Below are 12,379 nucleotides of genomic sequence, written 5' to 3'. Positions count from 1 at the left end.
ACAGGAGGCTACTGAGTAAGATAAGGGCCCATGGTATCAGAGGCAAGCTGCTAGCATGGATAGAAGCTTGGCTGCCTGGCAGAAAGCAGAGTGGGAATAAAAGGGGTACTTCTTAGGATGACAAGTGGTGTTCCACAAGGGTCGGTGTTGGGACCAAAACTTTTCACTTGATATATTAACGATCTAGAAGAAGGAACTGAGGGAATTCTGACTAAGTTTGCAGATGATATAAAGATAGGTAGAGGAACAGGGAGCATTGAGGTGGTGGAGAGGCTGCAAAAAGATTTGGACAGGATAGGAGAGTGGGCAAAGAAGTGGCAGATGGAGTACAATGTGGGAAAGTGCGAGGTCATGCATTTCGGTGGGAAGAACAGAGGCATGGACTGTTTTCTAAATGGGGAGAAAATTCAGAAGTCTGAAGTGCAGAGACTCTTGGGCGTTCTAGTCCAGGATTCTCTCAAGGTAAGCTTGCAGGTTGAGTCAGTAGTTTGGAAGGCTAATGCAATGATGGCATCTATTTTGAGAGGATTTGAATATAGAAGCAGGGATGTACTTCTGAGGCTCTATACGGCTCTGGTCAGACCACAATTGGAGTATCGTGTGCAGTTTTGAGTCCCATATCTCAGGATGGATGGATTGGCCCTGGGGTGTGTTCAGAGGAGGTTCACCAGAATGGTCCCAGGAATGAAAAGCTTAATATATGAGGAACTTTTGAGGACTCTGATGAAGTTTAGACGGATGAGGGAGGATCGAGCTGAAACATACAGATTATTGATTGGCCTGGACAGAGTAGATGCTGGGAAGACGTTCCCATTGGTAGGAGAGACTAGGACTTGAAGGCATAGCCTTGGAGTAAAGGGAATACCTTTTAGAAAAGACGTAAGGAGAAATGTCTCCAGCCAGACAGTGACGAATCTATGGAATTCACTGCCTGAGAAGGCTGAGGAGGCCAGGTCTTTGACTATGTTTAAGGCTGAGATAGATAGGTTCTTGAGTATCAAGGGAATCAAGGGTTATGGAGAAAAAGTGGAAGAATGGGGTTGAGAAATTTTTCAGCCATGATTGAATGGCAGAGCAGACTGGATGGGCTGAATGGCCAAATTTCTGCTCCTCTGTCTTATGATACGAGGTTACAGCAGGGACAGTGACTGACTGGCTTGGAGAGCTGCGTGTCCTCAGTGGACAAATGGTCTTGTCTGAGTCATATTGACTCAATCATACTTTGTCATCTGTTACAATCCTTCCAAGGCCATTAGATCCTTCTGAAGGTTTGCTATCCACAGCAGAACACATTTCTCCAGATGCGCTCTAACCAGGGTTTGTTGCAGTTCTGTGCAACTCTCACTGATACCTGAAATCTTTTCCCACGGATCAGCAAACAAACCTTTCCCTTCCACATTCAGAGGAGGATGACATCCAGGTCCTGGTGGATCCAGCCAATCTGTTCAATCTTGATGTGGCGTTCCGGTCTCTCAGCCCTCGACTTCCAGGACCCTGTAGGTTTACAAAATTCCTCACCGTCAGTGCAAAATAGAAAATCAGGAGAGACCAAGATTTCTCTTGGTTCCAGGTTGCTGTGTGCAACGCCTCTCCCTCCCTGACCAGCTGCAGAACAAGGTAGCGCATGCGCCCTGCCAAAACCTGCCCCCTACAAAGATGTCGACCGCGCAGGCGCCCTGATGTCCCGCTGCCCCCAACAAAGTTGGCGGCGGTGGGGGTCCCGTGCCTGAGCAAAAAGGAGAAACACAGTAACGTCGCCCCTCGCTGCGAGGAAGGAGGGGGGGAACCAATCCGCTCTCAATTCTGCGCCACTAACCTTCACTTCGGCTTTATGAAAACTTTCTTGCCCACCTCGCTTGCTCTAACCCTTCCTCCGCCGCCCACTTCTATTGTTTTTTTCTGTCACACGTCGCCATTTCCCCACCAACTTCGTCCAGCTCCAATCACCGTCTGACAATGCGCATGCTCGGATCCCGATGTGACACTGCGCATGCCTGAGGCCAGGCCGTCCGCACACCCTGAGCCCAACCGCCCCGCGCATGCGTCCGGGGCTGAGCCAAGTTCGAATCTCATGTTCGTCCCGCTGTGAATGCTGGGTAAAACCTTGACCATTGAATGAGATTTAGATGAGATTGGATTCCCTACAGTGTGGAAACAGGCCCTTCGGCCCAACCAGTCCATACTGACCCTCTGAAGAGTAACCCACCCAGACCCATTTCCCTCTGGCTAATGCACCTAACACTATGGGCAGTTTAGCATAGTAAAAAGTGAGGTCTGCAGATGCTGGAGATCACAGCTGAACATGTGTTGCTGGTTAAAGCACAGCAGGTCAGGCAGCATCTAAGGAATAGGAAATTTGACATTTCGAGCATAAGCCCTTCATCAGGAATGAGGAGAGTTTGCCAAGCAGGCTAAGATAAAAGGTAGGGAGGAGGGACTTGGGGGAGGGGCGATGGAGATGTGATAGGTGGAAGGAGGTCAAGGTGAGGGTGATAGGCCGGAGTGGGGTGGGGGCGGAGAGGTCAGGAAGAGGATTGCAGGTTAGGAGGGCGGTGCTGAGTTGAGGGAACCGACTGAGACAAGGTGGGGGGAGGGGAAATGAGGAAACTGGAGAAATCTAAGTTCATTCCTTGTGGTTGGTGGGTTCCCAGGCGGAAGATGAGGCGCTCCTCCTCCAACCGTCGTGTTGTTATGTTCTGCCGGTGGAGGAGTCCAAGGACCTGCATGTCCTCGGTGGAGTGGGAGGGAGAGTTAAAGTGTTGAGCCACGGGGTGGTTGGGTTGGTTGTCCGGGCGTCCCAGAGGTGTTCTCTGAAGCGTTCCGCAAGTAAGCGGCCTGTCTTCCCAATGTAGAGGAGGCCACATCGGGTGCAGCGGATGCAATAGATGATGTGTGTGGAGGTACAGGTGAACTTGTGGCGGATATGGAAGGATCCCTTGGGGCCTTGGAGGGAAGTGAGTGAGGAGGTGTGGGCGCAAGTTTTACATTTCCTGCCGTTGCAGGGGAAGGTGCCGGGAGTGGAGGTTGGGTTGGTGAGGGGTGTGGACCTGACGAGGGAGTCACGAAGGGAGTGGTCCTTGCGGAACACTGATAGGGGAGGGGAGGGAAATATATCCCTGGTGGTGGGATCCGTTTGGAGGTGGCGGAAATGACAACATGATATGTTGTATGCGGAGGTTGGTGGGGTGGTAGGTGAGAACCAGTGGTGTTCTGTCTTGGTGGCGGTTGGAGGATCGGGGCTCAAGGGCGGAGGAGCAGGAAGTGGAGGAGATGCGGTGGAGGGCATCGTTGATCACGTCTGGGGGGAATCTGCGGTCCTTGAAGAAGGAGACCATCTGGGCTGTGCGGTGTTGGAGCATAGCCAATTCACTTGAGCTGCACGTCTTTGGACTGTGGGAGGAAACCGGAGCAGTTGGAGGAAACCCACGCGGACAAGGGGAGAACGTGTTAACTCCACACAGACAAGTCGCCCAAGGCTGGAATCGAACTTGGAACCCTGTTGCTGTGAGGTAGCCGTGGTAACGCTGAGCCACCCTGGCCCCCCCACCGCCTTTTTAACGGCCCTTCATCCCAACAGGTCCACACCAACCCTCTAAAGAGTAGCCCACTGTTGGGACAGGTCTTCTGTCCCCGTGTTCGTTTGGAGGAGAGAGACACCGGGTCTGATTAGAAGTATAAACAGGTTTAATGAGAGAGAATCGTACACAGAACAGTGAGGTGTCTAGCTCACTGGAGAAGGCACGTTCTGAAATCTTTCCAAAACCCCTGCTTGATATATTGTTCGCTAAGCTAACGCTACGTAATCACTCACACACGTGATCTCTCACAGACAAAGGCCTCCTGTGAACAGGCCTCGGCCTTGGCAGGTATCCACGAGATGGTCTGTCTCGTAAACAAGGTCTCCGAGTAAAGGCAGCCATTGTATTGGTCTGACCTTGGTAGTCCAGCTGCACAGGCAGTTTCGGTAAACAGTCCAAACAACATCTCCGTAGCGCCCCCCGATTTCCCAAGAAGTAACTACATCTCTACCCTCCCTAGGCCTATGATATATCCATCCCAACACCACCCAGACCCATTCCCTTACCTTATATTCACCCCTGACTAATGCACCCAACAGATGCTGCCAGCCCCACTGGCAGTTACCAATGGCCAATTTACCTCAACTACACATCTTTATACTGTGGGAGGAAACCAGAGCAAATCCGCATAGAGACAGGGAAAATGTGCAAACTCCACATAGACAGTCACCCAACATGGGAATTGAACCTAGGTCCCTGATGCTGTGAGGCAGCAGTGCTAGCCACCGTGCCACCCCATGGGAAAAAAAACATTTTCCATTACAAATCTTCAACATGTGACTGTGCAAACTGTTTTCTCAATCCTCAACTGCCACTTAACAGTCGAGTATTTCCACCATTTTCTGTTTTCAATTTGCTTCTGAATAGCTCAAGATTAGAGTAATTAACTTTTAATCGGATTCATTGACAAACAGAAATAGCTTCCACACACCTATCCTGCAAACCTTGATGGTGGAAATATTGAATACCAGACGCTGTGGTTACTGGCTGGGTCCAGCTGGCTTTTTTTTTTAAATCTTCAATTCTGGCTTTGCCTCAAATCTCTCCAAAACACAAAATAAAATTTCCAGATGGACATTAGAAGAATGATTTCCTCATGTGAGACACTAGAAGCAGAGCCACCATTTAAACATAAGGAGTCTTCTATTTAAGATGGCGTCTTCTTATCTTTTCGCCCTATTAAACGGTCCCGAGTATTGAGAACTCATTTCCTGGACTGTGGGGATGGCAGAGTCATTTAATTAATTTTTTTAAGGCAGGAGGTGGAAATAACCATAGAAAAGGTACAATGCAGGAAAAGGCTGTTCGGTCCGTGTGGTCAAAAAGCACGCATTCCATTCTAATTCTACCTTCCAGCACCTCGTCTGTCACCTGGCAGGTTACGGTACAAATCCAATTACCTTTTCACTGCAGAGAGAGATTTTCTACAGCGAATTCCAGGCAAACACCATCCCCCCAAGGTGGAAAGATCCTTTCCCCACGTCATGCCCTGTATACAAAGCCAACCTCATCAACATGCATCAGGAAGGAAAGAGATCTACAAAGTGAACCCACGTGCAAACCAACTGCACACCTTCAAGCAATCCAAATCCAACTGTTATTGGCTACAACGTTTACTGATGCCTAGCCAATGCTGTATCTATGTTGCGAATGCTCCTTGCATTCATTAGCTCTTAGATCTGCTCAGCAGACAGCTCAGTGGCTTCTTTCTAATTTTCCAGTCCACGTTCATCACACAAACACACCCAGAATACTGAAGGGAACTTAGGTCCTCTTGAGGTTCTGCACTTTCTTCCTCACGGTTCGACACGTTTCTTGGCTTCACACCACCTGCAGGTTTTAAAGGCTGCATCTGCTGACATTGTGGAGCATGGACACTACCAGCCATGAACACGAGCTGTGTATTAACGGCTGTGGACGGGCAGAAGGACAGTGCAGGTAGGGGAGAGATCAGCCTGGAGTTGGTGCAGACCCATCCCCGTTGTTCTCTCCCCATCCCTACAAACCTTAACTCCTACGATGATGGATGGTGGTGCCGGCTTCAAGGCCTACCCCCGTTTGGAACTTGTGTGTGTCCCCGGTCGGCTCTGACATTGGATAATGGACGTAAAGGAAACGGAGATGATTTGAAGCAATGAGCTGGCCACAATGAACGAGGGACAGCACAGGCAACAGCAAACGTTTAACAAATGCCTGGGAGGAACTGCAACAATTGTTCCATCCCGTCTGTCACAGAAATAAAACGGGAAAGGTGGCCCAACTCTGGCTAACGATGAGAATCAGGGACAGTAGTAGAACCAAGAAAGGGGCATACACCAATGACTACCTTCAAGGTGGCGGGGTGGAGAATAGAGAAAGCTTTTGGGGAAACAAAACTGTCTGTAAAAGTCAGAAGGGTGCTCCCAATGACAGAATCAGGTGGGGTCGAGATCTAGGAATATGCGGTTTGCCATTTGGGATTGTAACGGGCAGGACATTTGTCACCCGGAGAGCGGTGGGACGGTGGAATTCTCCACCACAGAAGTTAATTGAGGCTAAAACACAATGTTTTCAAGGAGGAGGAATATATCGTTCTTAGGGCTTAACGGGTGTGGGATGAAAGGGAGAACAGCTTACTTAGTTGGACGATCATCCGCGATCACACTGAAAGGCCGAACAGTTTCTCTCCAGTGTGAATGTGATGCTGTCCAATGAGTCAGGAATTCTACAATCCCACGCTATTGTTTGACTTTTATTGGGCCCAATACTCGGGCAGGAGTTTACCAACATCAGCAGCACCAGTCCATGAACGTGGTTCAGTCCGGGGTGTGATGAAGATCAAAACCCAGTCACTGCGGGTGACCGTGAACCCGCTGGTGGGTCAGCAGGTTGGACGAACGGGCGAATCTCCTCCCGCACTCGGAGCAGGAGAACGGCCTCTCCCCGGTGTGGACTCGCTTGTGCCTCAGCAGGGCGGACGAATTGGCGAATCCCTTCCCGCACTCGGAGCAGGTGAACGGCCTCTCGCCAGTGTGGACTCGCTTGTGCCTCAGCAAGGTGGACGAATCGGCAAATCCCTTCCCGCACTCGGCGCAGGCGAACGGACTCTCCCCGGTGTGCGTGCGCTGGTGTATTTGCAGGTTGTACGACTGAATGAAGCCCTTGCCGCACTCGGAGCAGGTGAACGGCCTCTCCCCGGTGTGGACTCGCTTGTGCCTCAGCAGGCTGGACGGATCGGCGAATGCCTTCCCGCACTCGGCGCAGGCGAACGGCTTCTCCCCGGTGTGCACCTGCTGGTGGATCAGCAGGTTGTACGACTGAGTGAACCCCTTCCCGCACGTGGAGCAGGTGAACGGCTTCTCCCCGGTGTGCACCCGCTGGTGTGTCAGGAGGTGGGACGAATCAGTAAATCCTTTCCCACACACCGTGCAGGTGAACGGTCTCTCCCCGGTGTGCGTGCACTGGTGTAATTGCAGGTGGTATGACTGAATGAAGCCCTTGCCGCACTCGGAGCAGGTGAACGGCCTCTCGCCGGTGTGGACTCGCTTGTGCCTCAGCAGGTTGGACTGCTGAGTGAACCCCTTCCCGCACGTGGAGCAGGTGAACGGCCTCTCCCCGGTCTGAAGCCTCGCCTGCACACCGCGAGTGGGCCTTTGTCGAACCATGTTCAATTCCCAGCGACATTCAGGTTACCAAAGGCCGGACGGATGGGGTCAGATGCTGATCTGGCCTTCGCACTGTATCTGGCTGCAACTCCTGCGCAAATCGCTTAAACAGGGGAAAAAGAAACTGAGATGAGACAGTATCCACAACCACAAATCTGCCAGGCACAAAAGGTGCATTGGAGCGGAGTCATTCTGCGGGGTTAATGCCATAGAACGGAACAGACCACAAGTGCTACTGCTAGGATGTCTTCAGCACCACTCACGTCACTATGTGCCCACCAGCACAGCAAAACTGCCAACCCGTTGTGGGCTGGCACAAGACCCAGGCTTCAGGAGAAGCACTGGGAACAAAGGAAGTGGTGGTGGTGGTGGTGGTAGAGGTCAGGGTGAAGGAGAGGGACTTTTATAAACGGCTGCATTTACTGCGAATAGGTGATGAAATTAGGACACAGACAAAAACACATCAGTGCAAAGGACAGTTGTCTGTCACAAAAGTACGATTACACGGTTGCAAGGAACACAGCACGTATATTTTGGGAACAATTCAAAAGCTAGCCAACCTGTTATCATTCATTTTATGCAAGTTTGAGCTCAAGAATAATGAAGTCTTACGGTAAGAAACTGGCAGCAGTCTGGACGGTTGTTGCTTCAATCTAAGACAGAACCGTCCTCTCAATAGTGGTCGGGGGGGAATATTCTTACAAACGTACATTTTGTACACAAACTAAATTCTGCTCGATCTCAGTTGTAATTCACAGGTAATGCTGGGAGAGTCTGCACTTGTTGAATGTAGGAATGATAGTTTATCGATGTCTCTGTGCTGCACTAAGAGACTCTCCTCTGCAATCCCCTAGGATTGAGGAACTGCGGATCAAGACACCACATGCAGGTCTACATCAAGGCAGGCTGACATCCTCACAACTTGAGGGCGGACATCAGATGCTAACAGTAGTCCTGTTGCAGCCAACTGACATTAAGGAGGTGCCATCTGCAATGGGTGCAGGTTCTCAGTTCCACCTTTCATGTTCGGGACAGATATTCACTTCAGGGATGAAAGGTTGGGAGAAATCGATTGGTCAAATAAATCAGAGAACTGCTGATGCTGGAGAACCCACAAGCAAAAACAGAAATTGCTGAGAAATCTCAGCAGGTCTGGCCGGGTCTGTGGAAAGGAAGCCGCGTTAACATTTTGAGACCAGTGACTCTTCATCCGAACTGTCAGCGGTGGGAAAGACTGGTGGTTGCATTAGTTGAAGAGGTTCGGTGATGGGATTGGGGTGGGAGTGAGCAGATAGGTGGAGACAGAGCACAGAGAGAGAGAGAGAGAGAGGGGGGGAGAGAAAGAGAGAGAGAGAGTAAACAAGGAGGAAGATAATTGATAGCAGGCCAGGTCAGACGAAGAGCTGAATAAGAGATAACAAAAGCTAAGAGTGAGAAAATGTGTTGGCTGTGCTGAACGCAACACTTTTTAAAAAAAAATCCCTACAATGCGGAAACAGGCCCTTCGGCCCAACAAGTCCACACCGACCCTCCGAACAGTAATCCATTCCCCAACCCTATGATTCTACATTTACCCCTGACTAATGCACCTAACCTATATATCCCTGAACACTATGGGCAATTTTAGTATGACCAATTCACCTAACCTGCGCATCTTCAGATTGTGGGCGGCACAGTAGTTAGCACTGCTGCCTCACAGCGCCTGAGACCCGGGTTCAATTCCCGCCTCAGGCGACTGACTGTGTGGAGTTTGCACGTTCTCCCCGTGTCTGCGTGGGTTTCCTCCGGGTGCTCCGGTTTCCTCCCACAGTCCAAAGATGTGCGGGTGAGGTGAATTGGCCATGCTAACGTAGGGGCAAATGTAGGGGTATGGGTGGGTTGCGCTTCGGTGGGTCGGTTTCCACACTGTAAGTAACCTAATCTAATCTGTGGGAGCACACCCACGCAGACACGGGGAGAATATCCGAACTCCACACAGACAGGCGCCCGGAGCTGGAATCAAACCTGGCTCCCTGACGCCGCGAGGCAGCTGTGCTAACCACCGAGCCACAGGTATGATATGATGATGGGCCTGGGTGTACGTGGGAATGGCTGACTGTGCTAAAAGCAACCCATGTTATATCAGGACCGGGGGTGGGGTGGGTTAAAGAAAGGAAAAGGATGGGAATCAGGGTCTAAAGTTATTGAACTCGATGTCGAGTCCTGGAGGCTGCCAAGTGGAAAGTGAGATGCTGTTCTTTGAACTTGCACGAAGGTTCACTAGAGCACTGCAGTGGGCCTGCCACAAACAGGCTGTGATGAGGAGGAGCCGGTGTTGGACTGGGCTGGACCAAGTTAAATATCACACAACACCACATTACAGTCCAACAGGTTTATTTGGAAGTACTAGTTTTCAGAGCACTGCTCCTTCACTGGGCAGCTGGGGAGCAGGAGGATAAGAAACAGAATTTATAGCAAAAGAATTACAGGGCCATGTAACTGAAATGATATATTGAACAAACCGAGATTGCTGTTAAGTCTTTCATAGAGTCATAGAGATGTACAGCATGGAAACAGACCCTTCGGTCCAACCCGTCCTTGCCGATCAGATAAGCCAGCACCCGGCCCATATCCCTCCAAACCCTTCCTATTCATATACCAATCCAGATGCCTCTTAAATGTTGCAATTGTACCAGCCTCCACCACTTCCTCTGGCAACCCAGTTCACACATGCATCACCCTCTGTGTGAAAACCTTGCCGTTTAGTTGTCTTTTATATCTTTCATCTCTCACCCTAAACCGATTCCCTCTAATTCTGGACTCCTCAAACCCAGGCAAAAGACCTTCTGTATTTATCCTATTTATGCCCCTCATTATATTATAAACGTCTATAAGGTCACCCCCTCAGCCTCCAACGATCCAGGAAACAGCCCCAACCTATTCAACCTCTCCATATAGCTCAAATCCTCCAATCTTTTAGACTGGGTTGCGGGTTTCGGTTCATTAATATGTAAATCCCAAATCTCCAGAATCTGACTTGAAAGTAGTTCTGGGATGTACATATTAATGAACCGAAAAGATGAAAAACTTAACAGCAATCTAGATTTGCTCAACATATCATTTCATTACATGATGCTGTAATCTTGTGCTATAAACTCTGTGTCTTATGATCCTCTTCCACAACCACCTGGTGAAGGAGCAGCGCTCCGAAAGCTAGTGCTTCCAAATAACAGACATGTTGGTTAGGGAACACAGTGGAACTGACAGGCATTTGGAAGCTCAGGATCATTTTTGCAGACAGGCTCTAGGTGTTCTGCAAAATTTGCATTACATCGCCCGAAGACAGAGGGGGCTACATTGGGAGCAGAGAATACAATAGATTAGACTGAGTGAAGTGCAGGTGAATCACTGCTTCACGCGGAAGGTGTGTTGGAGTCTTTGGATGGGGAAGAGGGAAGAGGTAACTGGGCAGGTTAACATCTTCTGCAGTTGGATGGAAAGATGCCATGGGAGTGTGAGAATGTAGGAGAAGCGGACCAGTGCCCTGGAGGAACGCTGACAAGACAGGGAAGGAAAGAACTGTTGGAAATAGGAAATTGGCATCCCGTTGAAGGTAACTGACAATTGGTTGGACGTGGAGCCTGGCGGGTCAGTAAGCGAGGACCAGAGGGACCCTATTGTTGAGAGGGGGAAGAGGTGAAGGCAGAAGTGCGGGAAATGGGTCGAACATGGCTAAGGGCCCTGTCAGTTGAGGGAAATGGTAGACATTTTGGAGACCCCTCTGCAGAAAGTGGCGTCATCGTCACTGTAGCTGAGATGGAGAAACTGGGTGAGTTGCCTGGACTCCTTAAAGGAAGCAGAGCGTGATGGTGGATGGTCTGGGTAACTGCAGGAGTCAGTGGGTTTACAGTGGTAATTGGTGGTCAAAGTATGCAAACAGAGATATGAAGGAAGGGAAAGGAGCAGTCAGGAATGAGCCAGGTGAAGGTGAGGGCAGGATAGAAATGATTTTTTCCAATTCTGAGCAAAAGAAGGAAGCAAAACCAATGACGCCATTGATATACTGGAGAAAAAAAGTCATGGGGAAGAAACTGAGTAAATTTGGAACAAGGAATGCTCTATATTTCCCACAAAGAGACAGGCATAACTGGAGCCCATGAAATATGTATGGCCTTTGAACTGAAGAAAGTTGGAAAAGCCCAAGGTTGTAACTTGGTCAAATGCCTTTAAAGAAAACTTACACGCTTTTGTTACAAGCAAATGATGTAGAATTTAAAGCTTTTGTTGGACAGGTTTGACGATAGTAATAATATTTGTTTTACATGGACTTGCAAAAAAAAGTTATACAGTGGCACAGAAGAGACAAGTGAGCAAGGATTAGAGATCATGTAAGTATCACGACAGCAGATACATGGATATGCTTAGGCCAGGAGACCAGGTTAGCGGGTTAGTTAGTGTCAATCTACAAAAGAAAAGCTTTGCCCATTTGTAACCGACAAAAGAACATGATGGGAGAGCAAACTTTTTCACAGTCAGAGTCAAGGCATGGAGAGCACTGGCTGATTGGGTAGAAATGGTAAGCAGCACAATGGAGAATCCGCAGGATGTTGTCACTAGGGAATGGAACATGCTCGGAGTGTGATGAAGTACTCTCCAGTTAACTGAACTGGCGCATCTCCCAACAATACAGTAACTCAAAAAAGAGAAAATGCTGGAAAATCTCAAGTCTTGCAGCAGCATCTGTAAGGAGAGAAAAGAGCTGACGTTTCGAGTCTAACTGACCCTTCGTCAAAGCTGTGTCAGCTCTTTTCTCTCCTTACAGATGCCGCAAGACTTGCTGAGATTTTCCAGCATTTTCACTTTTTTGGTTTCAGATTCCAGCATCCGCAGTAATTCACTTTTAATACAGTAACTCACCCTGGCTCCAAACCCATGACCTCTATCACTGAGAATGACAAAGGCAGCATTATCATCTGCACAATTCTCTCCAAGCCATATATCATCCTGACCTGCACCTGTACCACTGCCGTATGTTCACTGTTCCAGGTTTGACTTTTAACTGTTACTGTTCCCAACTGTGTCTGAAAGACATAGTACATAGAAAAATACAGCGCAGTACAGGCCCTTTGGCCCTCAATGTTGCGCCGATCCAAGCCCACCTAACCTACACTAGCCCAC

The 12,379-nt window shown here is 49.4% G+C and overlaps 1 protein-coding gene across 1 annotated transcript in view; it reads right to left on the bottom strand.

Annotated features, from left to right (window-relative positions):
• LOC132828629 (zinc finger protein 721-like) overlaps window positions 1–12,379 on the bottom strand; it is a 53,265-nt gene that overhangs the window by 23,824 nt on the left and 17,062 nt on the right. Inside the window, exons 5-6 of the mRNA XM_060845677.1 lie at window positions 6,408–7,240; window positions 1,603–1,726 (exon numbers count right to left, since the gene is read on the bottom strand). Coding sequence (XP_060701660.1) covers window positions 1,603–1,726; window positions 6,408–7,240 — 957 coding nt within the window. The remainder of the gene's footprint in view (window positions 1–1,602; window positions 1,727–6,407; window positions 7,241–12,379) is intronic.

Source organism: Hemiscyllium ocellatum, chromosome 27 (assembly GCF_020745735.1).
Source record: "Hemiscyllium ocellatum isolate sHemOce1 chromosome 27, sHemOce1.pat.X.cur, whole genome shotgun sequence".
NCBI classification, from domain to species: Eukaryota; Metazoa; Chordata; class Chondrichthyes; order Orectolobiformes; family Hemiscylliidae; genus Hemiscyllium; species Hemiscyllium ocellatum.
This window is presented reverse-complemented; position numbering and strand designations above follow the sequence as displayed.